At 48.9% G+C, this 18,712-nt stretch overlaps 1 protein-coding gene across 1 annotated transcript in view; it reads left to right on the top strand.

Annotated features, from left to right (window-relative positions):
* Window positions 1-18,712, top strand: part of SNX9 (sorting nexin 9) — a 77,769-nt gene that overhangs the window by 21,680 nt on the left and 37,377 nt on the right. Inside the window, exons 2-4 of the mRNA XM_049765347.1 lie at window positions 15,368-15,454; window positions 16,203-16,277; window positions 17,911-18,033. Of these exons, the coding sequence (XP_049621304.1) occupies window positions 15,368-15,454; window positions 16,203-16,277; window positions 17,911-18,033 (285 nt within the window). The remainder of the gene's footprint in view (window positions 1-15,367; window positions 15,455-16,202; window positions 16,278-17,910; window positions 18,034-18,712) is intronic.

The raw sequence follows: 18,712 nt of genomic DNA, 5'->3' as shown, positions 1-18,712 counted from the left end.
ATCTGGTGTTGAAATGGGGAAAACGTGTCAGGAATGGAAGGAGTTGGGCCCAAGGACAGGCATCTATTCAAGTTAGGCTCAGCATCAAGGTGGCCCCAAGAAAGTTTGTGCTCTGGAGCCAGGAGTTGGCACCCTCTTTGGGGACCAGGAAGGGGGCCCTATGTATACAGTTTCGCTGCCACTTCAGTTTTCAGTCCGTTTTATGTATAGATTCTGCAAGTATGTGTAATTTCTTTGCCAGACTCCTGTTGTACAAGTCAGTTAAACCTCCCTATGACTCTGAAAAGCCACGCTTGAGCTCGCATAACATTTAGGTGGTAGTCAGAAAAACTCCCTTTGAGGGGCTGGAGAGATAGCATGGAGGTAAGGCATTTGCCTTGCATGCAGAAGGACAGTGGTTCGAATCCCGGCATCCCATATGGTCCCCTGAGCCTGCCAGGAGCAATTTCTGAGCAGACAGCCAGGAGTAACCCCTGAGCGCTGCCGGGTGTGACCCAAAAAACAAAAAACAAAAAAAAAAGGAAAGAAAAAGAAAAATTCCCTTTGTACGGGAAGTTGAATGGGGTTGGCCGGTGATTCAGAGCTCAGGCTGTTATCTGGACCTTTGCGATGGGCCCCTCTGCCAAACCTGCCCATGTCCTCCCACGTCCTTTAGTCTGGGCTCTGCAGGTCTCAGAACAAATAACACTACCTAAAAGGGCCAGAATGCAGCCCCTTCTTCTGTGGGGAGCCCACACACAGTGCTGCTTAGGACTTACTCCTGGCTCTGCACTCAAGGATCACTCCCAGTGGTACTCGAGGAACCAAATGGGCTGCTGGGGATCAAGCCAGGTCATGCACATGTGTGTGCAAGACAAGCATCCTCCTTTCTGTGGTATTTCTCTGTGGGCCACATTGCAATTCTGACTCTCACTGTAGCAAAGAATATGGACACTACTAAAGGGATTGATGTGGTACATTGTGTGTGTGTGTGTGTGTGTGTGTGTGTGTGTGTGTGTGTGTGTGAGAGAGAGAGAGACAGACAGACAGACAGACAGACAGACAGACAGACAGACAGAGAGACAGACAGAGAGAAAGACAGAGATTGAGATTGAGATTTTTGAGGAAATGCAGATTTCTATAGAGAAGAGAGTTTACCTCCATTTACAAGTTCCACAGCCTAAGGCAGGAGCACGAGAGAGAGAGAGAGAGAGAGAGAGAGAGAGAGAGAGAGAGAGAGAGACAGAGAGAGACAGAGAGACAGAGAGAGACAGAGAGAGACAGAGACAGAGAGACAGACAGAGACAGAGAAAGAGAGAGGAGAGAGACAGATTGAGATTTTTGAGGAAATGCAGATTTCTGATTAGAAGAGAGTTTACCTCTATTTACAAGTTCCACAGCCTAAGACAGGAGCACCAGCTGCTCTCTGAAGTTGACTTGTGGAATGCTGTTTCCTCCACAGGACAGATTTTCTCCCTGTAGGACAGATTTGGCAGTGGGCAATGTTGTCAGGGAAAAAGACTTTGTACCCAGAGTCCCAACCTGCCTGATGCCGGCTGGAGGCAGCAACTCCTCATGACCAATCCTATCTTGTCTCTCCAAACACTTCTTGGCTTCCTGACTTCCTGAACCCTTGGCCAAGTATGCCCTGCATCTCCTTGACAGTCTACTATGCACAGATCTTGGGGTTACATTATTGTGACTCATGGAGAGGGCCAAGAATGCAGAGACCTGGAGGAACATGTGGCTGGCCCAGGAAGGGGACAAAGGGCAGAGTCTGAGGCCTACGTGTTCGTGTTCGAGGACAACTGGGAGACAGCTCGGACCAGAAGGCGCCTGAGGACATCTGCTGGGTTGGGCAATAAGTAGGCAGCTGTTGGGACCCTAGCCAAGGTGACAGTGATCAGGTGACATGGGCAAAACTTGGCTACTATGAGGCAGAGGAAATAGATGCCACCAAATGTGGCAAATCTTAAGCAGTTGAAAGAGAAAGCATTGGGCACAGGAATGTGTGGGGTTGAGAGAGTTTTTTCCCCCTTTGTTTTTAATTTGTGAACCACATTCAGCAGTGCTCAGGGCTCATACTACTGGCTCAGTGCTCAGAGTCACTCCTGGCAGTGACTGGGGGTGAGGGGGATCACAGTTCAAAGTCTCCGTGGACATCTGTGTCATCTTTTTTTTTTTTGGGTCACTCCCGGCACTGCTCAGGGGTTACTCCTGGCAGGCTCGGGGGACCATATGGGATGCCAGGATTCGAACCAATGACCTTCTGCATGAAAGGCAAATACTTTACCTCCATGCTATCTCTCCGGCCCCCATCTGTGTCATCTTGACTGAGAAGCCATCTTGGTGACCTTTCAACCTTGCTAGGGGTCTGCCATGTTTTATCTTAGTAACACACCCAAGTGCAAATTCTTTTTCATTTGTGTGTGTGTGTGTGTGTATGGTTTTTAGGGTCATCCAGTTTAAGGAGTTCCCCTCCCCCGCAGGCTAGGGTAGCCTGGACAGGACAGCCACCTGACAGATTGGGCACTGAAGACCAGGGCAGGCAGTCCCCATGGCAACCAAGAGGCTCAGCTAATGTTGGAGAGAGACAGACCATGATTGCTTTGGCCTGCAGACTGCTGGGTTGGGACCAGCCATAGTCTTCCAGGATCCCAGGACCTGCTGCTAGGCCTCTGTTTTCATGCTGAGCTATCCTGGCTGCTGTGTCCAGAGGTCAAATTCTGAATCATTCCCCACTTCTGCTCAGGTTCAGTGCACAGATGCCTCAAGAACCTGCTTTCTCAAGAACCTGCTCTCTGGAATGTTTGCTGTAGTCTCGATGGGCAGACCCATGCTGGCACCTCAGGGCCTGGGCTGGTCCGCTGGGCTGTGACCTGTAGATCCCCGTGTGTCTGCTGGTGGTGCTGCACAAGGACCCCATTCCTCCCTAGACATTGGCAGTAGAGGCTGCCCAGAAGTAGGAATAGGGAAGAAGTATGGACTTTGGCATGTCAAATTCAAGTCAGAAAGACTGTATACAGGTCAGAGCTGGTTCTGTGAAAGGATAAACAAGAGTGACAAGCCCTTGACTAGACTCAGGAGGGAAGAAACTACTAATAAATAGGGTCAGGAATGACAGGAGAGAGTTGGATTACACAGAAGAAATGTTGCATTTCCAGACCCACAAAACATCCTAGGACTGAATCATGAGGTCGTTAATGAAAACCTGAACGGGACTGGAGAGAAGTGTTGCATTAAGCCCTTAGGATGAGCTTGGATGGTGGATGGATGGAGGGACCTTTCTCTGCCATCCCAGGCCACGTGGCTCTGCACCCCCCCCTTCACCAGCGGGTCCCAGGTTTAGGTGAATGGCGGAAAGGAGTCTCATTCATAGGCAGGCTTCAGGAAGCATCAACTTTATTCTTGCCCTATACACCACACGTGTAGTCAATCTCAACCATTTATGCATGCTATCCTTAGCTTGCCCTGAGTCTTAACTTGTCTGGCCATGTCTCTTCCTCATGCCTCTCCATGCTGGAAAAGGCCAAAAGACCCTAATCCCCTGGCCCAAAGGCCTTATCTCACCTCCCCAAGACCACTCCCAGGAAATGGGAGGGTTCTAGCAGGTAAGGTAATGTAATATTTGGTTCCCAAAACCCCTCCCAGAAATGGGCGGGTCTCAGGTAGATACACTTAAATCCAGGATGGAGTCACATTACCCGCCTGTGACTAAAGGCGGGGTCAGAATTACAAAAAGCTTCTTTTACTTTTCAGAGAAGGGGGAGATGTAACTCCATCCCGTTTACAGGTAACTACCTGCAAGTCCCTCCCATTTATGGGAGGAGTCTTTGGCGGATATGACCTGTAACTTTACCTGCAAGATCCCGCCCATTTCCTGGGAGGGGTCTTGGAAAGGGTAGATAAGGCTTTGACCAGAGAGGACTAGGGCTTTTGCTCCTTTTGTCAGCATGGGGAGATATGAGGAAAAGACATGGCGGGACAAGTTAAGACGCAGGGCAAGCTAAGGATAGCATGCATAAATGGTTGAGATTGACCACACGTGTGATGGATAGGGTATGAATAAAACTGATACTTCCTGATGCCTGTCTGAGTGAGTCTGATTCCTGCCGCGACTACCTGAAGATGATGACCTGACCTGACGGTTAATGGAGGATGGAGCCACGGGATCCTGAGCCTAAGGACAAAGGCTTCCATCCACCATCCAAGTCCATCCTAAGGGCTTAATGCAAGAGAAATGTTTTTGTTTTTGTTTTGTCATGTTTCCAGTGTTTAGGGCATCACACCTGGCAGCATTCAGGCTTACTCCTGGCTCTGTGCTCAGGGATCACTCCTGGAGGTTCCAGGGAAACCAGGTGTGGCGCTGGGGGTTCAAACTGGGAGGTCAGTTTATCTGACAATCAACTAGGGAACAATCCCTGATACTACCTGTGGTACCCCACCTGCCCGCAGAAACAAAAAACCTGATGAACAGTTCAATTTGAAGTAAGAAAACTAAACAGTCAAGAGTCCCTCAAAACAAAAGCTCATACTGGAGATTTCTAGCAAACCTTCAAAGAGGAGTGTCATTTGTTGGGGTGTAGGCCCAGATGACTCAAGCAGAACGCGCAACACAAGGGAACTTGGGAGCACTGTCTCTAAGAGCATGGACTCAGACCTCAGTAAGCACATAAAGGATCATATGCTGTGAACAAGTGGGATCGATGTGAGCAGTGCAAGGATGGCTGAACACACTACTCAAATCAGTGAATTAATGGACCCCATCAGCAGAAAAAAAATGATAAAGTTATATGATTATATCGATAAACATGGGGGAAACTTTTGGCAAGATCTGACTTCTGGGTATGTAAAAAGCTCTCACAGAAGGTGGACAGAGAAGAGTCAAAGGGGTGGGGAAGGCTTCCTCCTGTTTGGTTTGGCATCACTGAGTGGTGCCAGAATCTGGCGTTTCCCTTCCTGCTTGTGCTCAGGCTGTGCCCGAGTCTCATCAGGCCCTCACTGGGCAGACCTGTCTCGTGACCCCAGCTGGATCCCACCTAGGCTGGGCAACAGGGCTGAGACCCTAGGATACCAGCTGCTCATTTGCCAGCTTCCATGAACTCCCACAGGGTCTCCAAATGGCAGAGGACTCTGCTAGGCTCCCCCCACAGTGCACACAAGTGCCCTGGCCTTTGGCTCCACTCTTGAGTGTCTCTGCCTTGTCTCTGAGCATCCTGCCACCTCTCTGAGGGCCACTGAGCTTCTCTGCATCTGCAGAAATCCGCATTGAGCAGCAGGTTGGTCTTGTTGGACATAATTTGATAAGTTCCTTAGTGCAGGCACTTCTCTTACACTGATGAGATCATGGGGTTTTCCCTCATGGCGTTGTTGGGTGCTCATAATCAAGTGATCGTGTGGTTCAAGGTTGATGAGTCCTTGGCAGCACCATTGTTAGCCCGAAAAGAAAAGGCGGTCAAGTAAAAATAGGAATTCTTGGGGACAGTATAACTTGACAGTTCGTTTTGAATTCGTTTGGGAGGATTATTGAGGTACGTGGGGCCTTCTTGAGAACCTAGGTGGATGAAAGTGTCTCAGATGCAGCAGCCATGGGCTCCCAGGCTCTGCTGTGGCAGGTCATGCTCACTTGTCTGCAGGTGCCTAACCTGGGGCCCTTGGAAGGGGTGCTCGGGCAGAGCACCTTGTGAGGGTTTCTTCCAGTCCCCGAGTGTGGCCTGGCTTCTCGGGAGGCCCTTACTCCTTCCCCTCACTTGCCTTTTCTACCTGCATTTTGGTCTTCATTGCAGTTGGGAATATCCCCCCATCCCAGCTGCAGTTTGCTCAGATTGCTGCTTGGAGAAAGTAAGGATTTTTGCCACTTTGCTACAAAATTGTTTTTTCCTTACTACGTGTTCATTATTCTGACTTGTCAGAGGATTGGGGTGCAGGGGTCCCCATGAATCATCTCTTGCGCTGCTTGGTCAGCTCCTCAATCAAACAGTCTTTATATACAGTCTGGTCCCAGCTGTGCCTTTTTTGTTGTTGTTGGCAAAAGAGCATATTGGTGTGGGATTTTGTTTTTCTCTTTTCTCTTTGGGCTGTACCCAGTGATGCTTAGAGGTTACTCCTGGCTCTATCTATGCTCAGAAATCACTTCTGGCAGTCTCAGGGATGCTGGAGATTGAACCTGGCTTGACTGCATGCCCTCCCCGTTTGCACTATCCTTCGGCCCACAGAGCATTTGTTGTTTTTTATTTTTTAACGTTTTCTTGTCAAAGTTCATTATGTTGCTGTGTTTCTATTGTTGTAAAGAGTAATTACTCCTGTGTAAGGTTAGCATATCAGCACTGAATGAATCTGAGCTCACATGTTGCCTAAATTTATACTTTGTTTTGTTTTGGGATCACACCTTGCAGCACTTACGGGTTACTCCTGGCTCTGCACTCAGAAATTGTCCCTGGCAGGCTCAGGAGACCATATGGGATGCTGTGAATTGAACCACCATCTCCTGGGTTTGCCCACATGCAAGGCAAATGCCCTACTACTATGCTCTCTGGCCCCAAAATTTACACTATTAAAGATTCTGTTTGTTGGGGCCAGATCCATAGCACAGTGGGAAAGTCACTGTTCTGAGATTGACCTGTGCTCGATCCCCAGTACCCCATATGGTTCGCTGGGCACTGTTGGGTGTGTTCCAGAAAGAAACCAAACCTACCCCCCCCCCAAGATTCTCTTTAGATTCTCTTTTCCAATCTTTTATGAGTTGAACTTTGAAGTGTTTTGTGCTTTGTTATGTGGAACCAGGGAAGGAAAATTCTATGATCTTTGCTATATTTTTAGCAGGGCTGGGGCTTCTCAGGAAGAGGCACAAGAAAGACAGTGCTTGCCAGTTTTTGATGAATTGACTTATTTTGGGGCAGGGCGGTGGGTCTCTGTTGGAACTGCCGAGGGCCTGAGGGGGTGGTGCTCCCACTTCTACAGTAGGACAAGAGCTGACCCTGCTTGCCTCCTCGCTCTCTCTTGCCCCATGGTCAGATGCCAGCAGAGAGAAGACCTGCCCAGTGGCCCAGCCCAAGCTTTGCCAGTGTAGGCCTGGGTTCCATCCCCAGCACTGCATGGGCCCCTAAGCACCTTTGGGAATCATCCCTGAGCACTGTCCGTGTGAACTCAAAACAAAATAAAAACCATTGCCCGGATAGAGAGTTCATAGAGCATGATGGTAGGGCACTGGCCTGGCAGGGGCTAATTCAGGTTCGATCTTTGGTATCCCATAGGATGCCCCTGCCTGAAGTGATCCCTAAGCACAGAGCCAGCCAGGAGTAAGCCCTAAGTATAGGTGGATGCAGCCCACTATACTAAAACTAAACTAAAAGCCACCTAACCTAAAAGCTAAACTTCGACAGCATCCCCCAGAAGCAAATCCTGTGCAGAAGCTTGGGGGTTTTCACTTTCTTCCACTGCCTGGAGACCCTGGTCCCTCTGTTCCTTCATTGTGGAGTCTGACCCCTATTTCTGTGAGTGCTGTAGGGAGAGTCAGCAAGGTGGAAGGGTGCCGGGTGCTAGGATTTCTGTGCATGTGGCTCTGGGGCTTTGAAGAGTGAGAGCTGCCACATTGCCCCACGGTGGGAAGATCCTCTCTTGAACCAAAATTCACCAGCATTGGTCATTACATTCCAGTTTTCTTTTTGAATGTAGCCTGATAGACAAAATTAGTAATTTTTAAAAATCTTTCTTTTGTTTTTGGGTCACATCCAGTGGTACCCAAAGGTTACTCCTGGCTCTATGCTCAGGAATCATTCCTGGCAGTGCTTGAGGGACCATATGGGATGCTGGGGTTGAACCTGGGCTGGCCTCGTGCAAGTCAAGCACCCTTCTCTGTCCACAGTTTTGCATTTTTATTTTTTTTTTTTTTTGGTTTTTGGGCCACACCCAGTAACGCTCAGGGGTTAGTCCTGGCTATGTGCTCAGAAGTTGCTCCTGGCTTGGGGGACCATATGGGACACCGGGGGATCGAACCACGGTCCGTCCAAGGCTAGCGCAGGCAAGGCAGGCACCTTACCTTTAGCGCCACCGCCCGGCCCCCACAGTTTTGCATTTTAAGAGCCCTTTCAACCCTATGAATAATGGTGGGTCATTTTTGGGATTTTGTTTTTTGTGTGTGTGTTTTGTGGGGGCACACCCCAGTGGCGCTCAGGGGTCTACCTCTGGCTCTGTGCTCAGAAATTGCTCCTGGCAGGCTTAGGGGACCTTATGAAATGCTGGGGATAGAACTGGTCCATCCCAGATTGGCCGCATGCAAGACAAAAACGCCCTACTGCTGTGCTATCACTCCAGCCCTAATGGTTGCTTTATTGTGGAGGGGAACTGGCCTGTAGTCTATGACATGCATTGTGGGCATTTTTCACCTTGGTATTTTTTTGGGGGGGGTCACACCCGGCAGCGTTCAGGGGTTACTCCTGGCTCTATGCTCAGAAATCGCTCCTGGCAAGCTTGCTTGGGGGGACCATATGGGATGCTGGGATTTGAACCACCGACTTTCCACATGCAAGGCAAATGCTTTACCTCCATACTATCCCTCTGGCCCCACCTGGTATATCTTAATCTTGTTTCTGTTGTTTTTGCCAAGCAATGTGGGTGCATTTTATTTAATTGGGGTGAAGAGAAAGTTCTTTCTCCCTCTTTTGAGAAAGTCAGGATTTGTTTAATGTTTGTTTGGGGATCACTTTGAGCTGTGTTCTGGACTGGTTCCTGGCTCTATACTCCAGGCTCACTTCTGGCTCTGCACTCAGAAATCACTCCTGAAGTGCTTTAGGGCAGCATCTGCAGACTTTCAGTTTCTCAGGGACCTTGCTTGCCTTTTGTTGGACTCAGGATCAGAGTTTGATTTATTTATGCTGTGGATTTATTTCTCATTGTCTTGAGTTCCTTGACTCCTCTATGGTCTCCTTGCCTGCACCTGCTTTTCTCTTTGGGGTTTGTTCTTGCATCTTGATACTTTGGCTAGACCCACCCACCCACCCACCTCCTTTGTCCAGTTGACTAGTTCAATAGATTCCTTTGTAGTTTCTGTAAATCCTAGGATTTGCCTGGCATCCATTGGTGGCATTGGCACCCCAGCAGCAGATACTGAGGGGTGGCCAGTGACCTAGGGAAAGGAAAATCTGCCCTACAAACTGCTCGTGTGCATGTGTGCGTGCGTGCGTGCGTGCGTGCGTGTGAACCTGGGTCAGCCAAGGACATGTGAGGACAGCACCTTACTCATTGTACTGTCTCTCTGGGCTCATCTGCTAAATTTGGTGTAAAGTAGTTTTTTTGTTGTTTGTTTTTGAGTCACACCCAGGAGCGCTCAGTGATTACTCCTGGCTCTACACTCAGAAATGGCTCCTGGTAGGCTCAGGGGACCATATGGTATGCCGGGATTCGAACCATTATCCTGCATGCAAGGCAAATGCCCTATCTCCATGCTATTTCTCAAGCCCCATGGTGTAAAGTATTCTAAAGTTACTCCAGTTCTTGGCCTGAGGACTTTCTAGAACTGCTCTTTTGGGATGGAATTGGGGTCGGGGTGGGACTTTGGAGCATGTGAAAATGACTGGGAAAATTGGAATTTTCTCTTGTAAATCTCTCAGATCCTTCTTCTCTACCGGATTGTGTAACTTCCCTTTGTTACAATCAGATTTAGAAATATTCTAAATATTCCTTGTACATTTATATTCCTGCTTCTAATTACATTTTTGTTCATATTAGAAATGTCTCGAACTTTTCTAAATGACCAGTTGTTTTCCTTAAAGTCTGTCAAGTATATCTTATTTCAGGATAATAGTTAGAAATCCATTTCAGGGTTTTGTTTTTGTTTTTGTGTCACACCCAGCAGTGCTTAGGGGTTACTCATGGCTCTGTGCTTAGAAATCACTCCTGGAGGGACTCGGGACCATATGGGATGTTGGGGCTTGAATCTGGGTTGGCCTTGTGCAGGGCAAACACCCTGCCAGCTATGCTATGGCTCAAGCCCCACAGGGTAAATATTTTTAGAGAACAGATTTATTTTGTTGACAGTGAAATTTTTGCATAATAAACATTGAATGTCCAGCCATTCTCAACAGACTTTTTCCTTCAAAGACATCATTTACTAGGAAGCTTGCTATTGCTCGAGCAGCTATTAACAGTTGTATTGTGATTGTCTTCTTGAATGGATATAATCCATTTCATAGAAACTGTGGTTTGGGAACATTTAAGGAAATTTACTAATTTGATTTCCTTCTTGGGATGTTTTAGAAGCAACATATCCAAAATATGACAGATCCCGGGGTCACTGTATCTCAAGGAAGAGCTTCTTCCCAAGGCCAACTCTCTGGGACCCTGGCCTGTCCAGAACTTGTAGACTGATGGACATGGAACCAGCAAAGCTGCCCAGGGCTCCCCCCTTGATTCACCAGAAATTGGGGGAGGCAGGACTTTGGATTCAGAAAGTTCTCCACAGACTGGCTCAATGGGTGGCACCTACCAGTATGAATTTTTTTGGTTGGTTTAGTTTGGTTTCAGGGGTACATTCAGTGGAGTTCAGGGGTTACTCCTGACTCTGCACTCAGAAATCACTCCTGTTAGTGTTCAGGGACCATTTGGGATGTCAGGGATTGAACTTGGTTTGGCTGCATGTAAGACAAACATCCTCCCTGTTGTGCTATTGCTTCAGCCCCCAGGATGAAATTTTATAGGGATGATTTAAGTCTGTATTTCATTTAGAATAACAACAGAACACATACAGGTGAGAGAGAAGGTAACTTTTGAAATCCCAGATTGATTTGAACTGGCACCATCAATCTCAACCTCAAACCACTTTGAAGAAACGTACCGTATTTTCCTGCGTATAAGATGACTTTTGTTTTTTTTGTTTGTTTGTTTTTTGTTGTTTGTTTGTTTGTTTTTGTTTTTGGGCCACACCCGGCGGTGCTCAGGGGTTACTCCTGGCTGTCTGCTCAGAAATAGCTCCTGGCAGGCACGGGGGACCATATGGGACACCGGGATTCGAACCAATCACCTTTGGTCCTGGATTGGCTGCTTGCAAAGGCAAACGCTGCTGTGCTATTTCTCAGGCCCTTTATTTTTTTTGTTTTGTTTTGTTGTTTTTTTTTGAAAACGACTTTTTTTTTTTTTTTTTTTTTTTTTTGGTTTTTGGGCCACACCCGGCGGGGCTCAGGGGTTACTCCTGGCTGTTTGCTCAGAAATAGCTCCTGGCAGGCACGGGGGACCATATGGGACACCGGGATTCGAACCAACCACCTTTGGTCCTGGATCGGCTGCTTGCAAGGCAAATGCTGCTAAGCTATCTCTCCGGGCCCAAGACGACTTTTGAAACAAAAAAAAAGTCAACCGAAAATCAGGGGTCGTCTTATACGCCAAGTATATCCTGAAAAATGTTTCAATATGCCGCTAAACGAAAATTGTCTGAATATTGCCACAAAACGAATTTTCCAACTTGATCCTGCACCAATCACTGCCAGGCTGCTCGGACCGCTCTCTAACTCAGCCAATCCAAGCAGGCTTTTTATGCATGCAAATGAGACAATGTTCTGGTCCCGAATCTACACTGTCAAAAGCCTGCTCAGATCGGCCAGAGTCAGAGAGGAAGTCTATGACAGTAGAACCTTTGAACCTTTGCTTGTTGTGATTGGCTCACTGTGGTCCATCCAGTTGCAGCACAGGAACGTTCTGTCTGATACAGCGAATATAGGCCTAAACCTATGTTTTAACTGCAAAATTAGGGGGTCGTCTTATACGCCTGGTCGTCTTATATGCCAGAAAATACGGTATCTCTAATGTATATTAGTGGCATCTATGTTGTTTCTTCTGATGAACAGACTTAGGGAAAGGGGGGTTCTGGGAAGCATTGAATAGTCAGACTTTTACACATTGATACTGAATGTGTTTTAAGGAAAACCAGCTTTGGTTCGAGTGATAGAGATCTCTTTTTGTTGGCATAAAGGGCACTCGAGTCTAGTCCTTTCCACACAGGGCAGGGAGAGGTCCCAAGTACCCCAACTTCCACTGGAAAGGGAAGCTCTGGGGTTGGAAATGGGTCTGCACATAGAGTTCCTTTCTCAGACCTTTGTCCCCTGCCTTTCTCTACCTGGACCTATTTCCAAAATGTTGAGGGTCAATTCTCAGGCTCCAGGGCAGGAAGAGTGACCACTGTTGTCAGAATGAACACTGCTGCTCCCCAGATTCTAACTGTGATTGCTTTTTGGTTGGTTTGGGTTTTAGGGCCACACCTCCATGTTCAGGGCTTACTTCTAGCTCTGTTCTTGGGTCACACCTGGCAGACTCAGGGTTACAAGGATCCAACCCAGCTCACCCGCATGCACAGCCAGTGCCCCTCCCCGCTATGCTATCATCCCTCTGGCCCTTGACTGTGATTTTTGAGCAGCCCAAGAAGCAGATGCTCGATAGTTCCCAGCACTCCTTTTATGCATTCCCACCAGGGTGCTGTTTGCTGCTGTTTTAAGTTCTCTCCTTTGTTCATTGAGGTTCTCAACTTGGGGTTTTTATCTCCCCTCCCAGAATGAGAGGTAGAAATGTCCTCCTCCTGTCCAACATTCTTTCTGCCACTTTTTCTACAGTCTTTGCTCCTTGTCTGTTTATACCTGCTCAAACCTGCTCCCTCCAAGGGTGTAATCTTTGTTCCCATCTGCTTCCGGCCCAGCCTTGTCTCACTGTCATGGGTTTCTCGGATGGCTTCTGCACTCCTGAGCTCCCAGGGCCTCAGCAGTGTCTGCCTGCCACTTGGGAAGTTCTGTCTCCCTTGGCAGATTGGGGCCCTGCCCAGACCCTGATTCCTGAGGGAAGGGGTCCTGCGGCCACCCAGCAACAGATTCCTCACAGCTTCGAGAATGAGAGGTTCCTGTGGGACAGGAGTGTGGGGTACCCTCACTCATCCATGGAGCTCAACTGCTCTCCAGGCCTCGCTGTGGCCCATCAGCCCCCAGTGGGCTAGACATTGGCCCTTTCTGGAATACTTGGAACAGTCCTTTCTGCAGATGGCCTGGGCCCGGGTTCAAGTGGGCATTGTCTCCCATCTCATCCCAGAGATAGTAGACATTTCCCTCTGAATGGCTGACGTGAAGTCAGGGGAGGGGCAGAGACCCCATGTCTGGGGCACATGGGGTGCACCCTCCACCGGGCTCATCCTCATAGACCTCACCTGGCTCAGTTCTGGGTTCACGTCCACCACGTCATCACCAATTCTATGTTTGAAAAAGCATCTGTGGGTGCAAAAAAAGGTCTGGATCCACATTGAAGTAATGCTATAGTTCATAAATATGCATATGTATAGTGTCTGGGGGGGAGGAGGAATATTAAATCATATATAATTAAGTCAATGGCTTTTTTTTGTAAATGCTCAGTATCACCAAGTTAAATTCAGTGCCTTTGTTTTGTATTCTGGAGTTGGTTTGGTTGTCTGTGGGAAGGAAAGGGCCAGACCTATCCCAGCTCCCCAGTGGAATCCAGCCCTGCAGGCAGGCCTGGCCCAGGACCCTACCTAGGCAAGAGCTCCCATCTCCCTTCCTTGCAGGAGGCATCACAGTGGGTGTCCCATGCTATAAAAACAGTCCTCTGGGGCCGGGAGGTGGCACTAGAGGTAAGATGTCTGCCTTGCAAGCGCTAGCCAAGGAAGGACCTTGGTTTGATCCTCCGGTGTCCCATATGGTCCCCCCAAGCCAGGGGCAATTTCTGAGCACTTTCTGAGCCAGGATTAACCCCTGAGCATCAAACGGGTATGGTCCAAAAAAACAAAAAAAATAAAACCAGCCCTCAGTGTCATATCAGAGTTCTCACTGTAGGGGAGGAAAAACAGGAGATTAGGGAGAATGATGGTATAAAAACTCCCTCTGCTCCCTCTGCCTCTCTGACCACCCACCCGCACTTGACCTTGACAGAAGGCCCTTCTGATTTGTCTCTTTGCCACAGTTTTTCCTGAAACAGGGAATAAGACATTGAAATAACTTCACATTAACCACCATAAATTATTCACCCTTGATTCCATCAGTAACATTTTTTTTCTCCCCCTCCCTCCCCCCCCATCAGTAACATTTTTGTGTAGCCACATTATCACATTTTCATCAGTCCCTCTGGCTGCTGTCCCTGTATTTCACAGTAGATTCACAGCTAAGCACCGCCCACACCCTGTCCTGCTAGCACTTGATCTGCTCCCCTCATTTTTGGGAAAGCCAGTGTGGAGTGGCCTGGTTCTGTCCGGCATAGTGAGTGCTCCATAAATATTTGTTAGATGATTTTCAAGTCCATTAGCTCTGGTAGGGGAAGGGCTGGTAGGTGAAGCCGAAAACTATTTTGGAAACAAACCGGATTCTTGTTTTGTTTTGTTTTTTTTTGGTTTTTGGGCCACACCGGGTAACGCTCAGGGGTTACTCCTGGCTATGTGCTCAGAAGTTGCTCCTGGCTTGGGGGACCATATGGGACACCGGGGGATCGAACCTCGGTCCGTCCAAGGCTAGCGCAGGCAAGGCAGGCACCTTACCTTTAGCGCCACCGCCCGGCCCCACAAACCGGATTCTTAACATGAAATGTCCGATTTAGAAAGTGTCCTTCTGGGTCCAAGTTAGTGTGTGGAAGGCAACTGCTTCAGCCTTGAAATGGATTGAAAATCAGGCCTATCAAAATGTATCCTCTGGGGCCAGGAGGAGAGGATAATGGGGAGGAAGGACACTTGTCTTGCATGTGGCCGAGCCAGGTTCAATCTCCAGCACCACCTAGGGTCCTCAAAGCCCATCCAGGAGTGATTTCTGAGTGCAGAGCTAGGAGTAAACTCCAAACATTGCAAGGTGTGGCTCAGAAACAAAACGAACGAATTCTATCCTACATACATAGGATAATTATTCACGTATGTGCTGAGCAGCAGTTCTTTACTGTGTATGGCTGTGTACTAAGGGATCCACTTTGCTGGATTGTGCAAAGGTGGTTTGAACACCTGGGTGGTTGTTCTTGAGCCAGATGGGACGCTGCCAGAGGGGCCAAAAAACCATCTGTTTTCCTGTGAAATGAAGGTTTCCTTGCAAGAAATGTTTGTAAATGGCAGGTGCAAATGGAAGGTGCTTAGGCTATGAAGGAGCTTCATAGGATCAGCATAGGGGCCTGGGGCAGTTACCAGGAGCATGTCAGTCAGTGTATCTGGGCGCTTAAACCCCACCTGAATCCCCTTAGCCAGGACGCTGCTGCATCAACCCCATATCTGTGGCAGGCAATGTGGGGGTAGTGGGTCGACACTGCCCTCTCTCTTCCTGGTCGTTCTGTCTTCCTCACCTGTGAGCCCCTGGGCACTGACCGTGAGCATCATCCCAGTTCTTTGTCTCCCCTGCATTTGTCTTCATGATTTCCCTTTTCTCTACCCCCACAGGCGCGGGTTTTGTACGATTTTGCTGCTGAACCTGGAAATGATGAATTGACAGTTAATGAAGGAGAAATCATCACGATTACAAATTTGGTGAGAGAATTATTGTTGCATTTCCATCCACTTGTCCCTGTGGGCTTGTTTTTTATATTTCACTACATTGATTGCTCAGACCCATGACATACCACCATTTCACCCCCAAATCCCCCGTCCTGTTGAAGTATTGCTGGCGAGGTAAGAGTCTATTAGACCAACACTGAGAAGAAGGGGAGTCCAACCTTGGGTGCCGGATGGATTTCCACAGACAGACATGGAGGTTTCTTTGAAGGGCCTGGGGGCCCTGTATCCCTGGAACTCAGAGACGGTTCATTTGGCTTATAAGGGTGGGCAGTGCCACCCTAAGAGACAAAGGCACTAACTCACTTTGTTCTGCTTCCAAGTGGCCAAACTTGGACTCAAGGCCACATTGGTTGACCGCCCCCTCCATGCTTTCCTTCTTCTGCTGAGCCCCATGGGCAGTGGGACAGTCATAGAGCTGTGTCCTGTCCCAGATCCCAGCCTGTCAACTTGGGGCTGCACTGCTGTCGTGGGTACAGGGAGGCTCAGCTCAATTTGCTCTCATTGTGGGTTCCAGGGGGACGGGCTCCCTGAAACCCCACAGTATCTGTCTGTGGAGCATGCAGGCCTCATGGAGGCCCTGGGAGGGAGCAGGAGAAGCTGAGAACAGGGAAGCTCTGCTGGGTGTAGGGATTCTCTGACATTGGGCACTTGGCTGGGAAGAGTAGTAGGGGCTGTAGGATCACCATAACTCTGTCAACTCTCTCTGCCCTTTCTCTCTCAGAACATCGGCGGAGGATGGCTGGAAGGGAAAAACAGCCAGGGAGAGCGTGGACTGGTGCCCACAGACTACGTGGAGGTATATACGCATGCGTGCTTCACCCATTCCCCTCTGTCCCCCCAAGGATGCATGGGCACAGTAATCCTGATGGTCACACAGGTGCAGGAAATACATTCCAAAACAGCACCCCAGACCCTTGGAAAGGAACCCAGACACTCCTTCCCAGGGAAGTGCCTCAGGCTCCTCTAGATCCCGCCAGGCTGAGAACTGTTGCCTACAGAACTGATGCACAGTTGTAGAACTGTCCAGTTTATAAGTCACTTTCTAGGCTAATCCAAGTCCTAGTTCCAGCTCTGTTACCCTTCCTGCACACAGGAGGGTCTTGGATGAGCTGGTGTAAGAAAGCACCTTTATGGGCCCGGAGAGATAGCACAGCGGCGTTTGCCTTGCAAGCAGCCGATCCAGGACCAAAGGTGGTTGGTTTGAATCCCGGTGTCCCATATGGTCCCCCGTGCCTGCCAGGAGCTATTTCTGAGCAGACAGCCAGGAGTAACCCCTGAGCACCGCCGGGTGTGGCCCAAAAACAGCACCTTTACTTCTGTACCCCAACATGATTTTTTTGTTTTTGTTTTTTTGTTTTTTGAGTCACACCCAGTGATGCTCATAGCTTACTCCTGGCTTTGCTCTCAGGAATTACTCCTGGCTGTGCTCAGGGGATCCTGGGAATCGAACTCAGGGTAGCTGCATGCAAGGTAGATTACCTTACCTGTGTGCTATCACTCCAGGCCTGACATGATTTTATTTTATTTTATTAGGTAAAATGTACAATATCGGTGACTGTAGCACCAACAAAAGTTACTTTAATTTGCCCTTTTTTGGGGAGGGGGCATGTAGTATACCCAGCAGTTAGTTATCAGACTTTCCTGGCTCTGCTCAGGGGACCATATGTGGAGCCACAAGTGTAAGTGAGGTCTGCTGTGTGCAAACTGCAAACAGATGCCAGGCCCAAAGTGTGGCTGGCTGTGGGCTGGGGTCACCCTACCTGGCCGCCAGCCTCCTCCAAAGCCACTCCCTCCTGCCCCCTGCTGGTGGCTGTGGGGCACTGAGCTGGAGGCCTAGGGATAAGCCAGTCCCCCCACCCTCCCCGCAGCTGAAGTGGCCTGTGAGCAAGGCCTGAGGGAGCCCCCTCTTCGTGGGGGGGCACTGAATCCTAGGTGGGTGCTGAGCTGGGCATGGACACAGGATAAAAAGAGGCTTCCGCTGGTCACAGGTAGCAACTTTCAAACCTTCCAGAAAAATCTGACGAAATGCAGATGCCCCTCTCCTGAATACATGCACTTGTGTCTGCCTACACATAACTTTGTTATTGATTTGTAAATAAGTCCCATAATCCGCATGTCAGGATGTTTGTTGCGTTCGAGCTTTGGGCACCATGCGGTCACTGTTCAAAAGATGGGCAAGAGTGAAGAAAATCTGAGGGGTTTAAATGGCTGTTGGCATTACTTGTATGTTTTAGACTACTGTTTGCTGATAGAGAAAGGCTCTTTTTCTTTAATTGTGAATGAATGAATGAATTGTGCTGGCTTACTTTTAAAGGCATAGTAGAAACCCCCCTTCCATACACATTGCTGGTTCTTGCTTGTCCTTCATGACATGCTCAGTGAACCCATCCAAGTCTGTGAAAATAATTGTGACTCTCTCTGACATTTAGATTTTGACCAGTGATGGGAAAGATTCGTTTTCCTGTGGAAACTCAGTGGCTGACCAAGCCTTCCTGGATTCCCTCTCAGCCAGCACAGCTCAAGCCAATGCCTCAGCTGCCGGCAGTAATCAGGTAAGTCTGGCAGCCCCAACCGGGGTTCATGGCATTGCTGAGCGCAGAGTGTATTGGGGCAGCTTGCAGTGCACTCGGGCTGCTGGCTATCCTGTGAGCATCAGCTCAGGTGCTGGTAGATGCTTGTGTGGCACTTCTGGGGGTGGGGTGGGGTATTAACCTGGAGCGCACCCGGGAAGCCTGCTAGAGTCATTTCTGGACTGGTTATCAGAGATAAGGAAGCTGCTTCCTTCTGGTGGGTTGTGAGTGAGGGAGTGAACACAAATTGCTAGACTTTCCCATACCCTTGGGCACATTGGAACATCAGAGAGAAGGAAAGCAAGGTCCCCTGGCTGAGGGGTTCTGTGCCCAAACTGGCTGGATAAATGGCACATTCTCTTGGCCTCGACCTGCTTCTTACATCCTCAGGAAGGTGGGATCCCTGTATTTTGCAGAAGTGGCACTTGTAAAAGCAGCTGCTCACCTAGCACTTGGCATTGGGCACTGTTTTGTGTAGTACCCTTGGAGAAAATGCCGCAGAAGAGGAGTAAATTGAGAAAAGCACACTGAAGTTGTAGGCACGTTTGCTTAAATTTAACAGGTTTGTTAACTGCTGAATTCAACTACTTGCTACAGGATTGTCCAGAATGGGTGGTGATGGGATGGCTGGGAGGGTGGCTCCACACATGCTGGGCCACCA

This window comes from Suncus etruscus, chromosome 18 (genome assembly GCF_024139225.1).
Source record: "Suncus etruscus isolate mSunEtr1 chromosome 18, mSunEtr1.pri.cur, whole genome shotgun sequence".
Classification (NCBI taxonomy): Eukaryota; Metazoa; Chordata; class Mammalia; order Eulipotyphla; family Soricidae; genus Suncus; species Suncus etruscus.
Note: the sequence above shows the minus strand (reverse complement) of the source record. Positions and strands in the feature narration are given on the sequence as shown.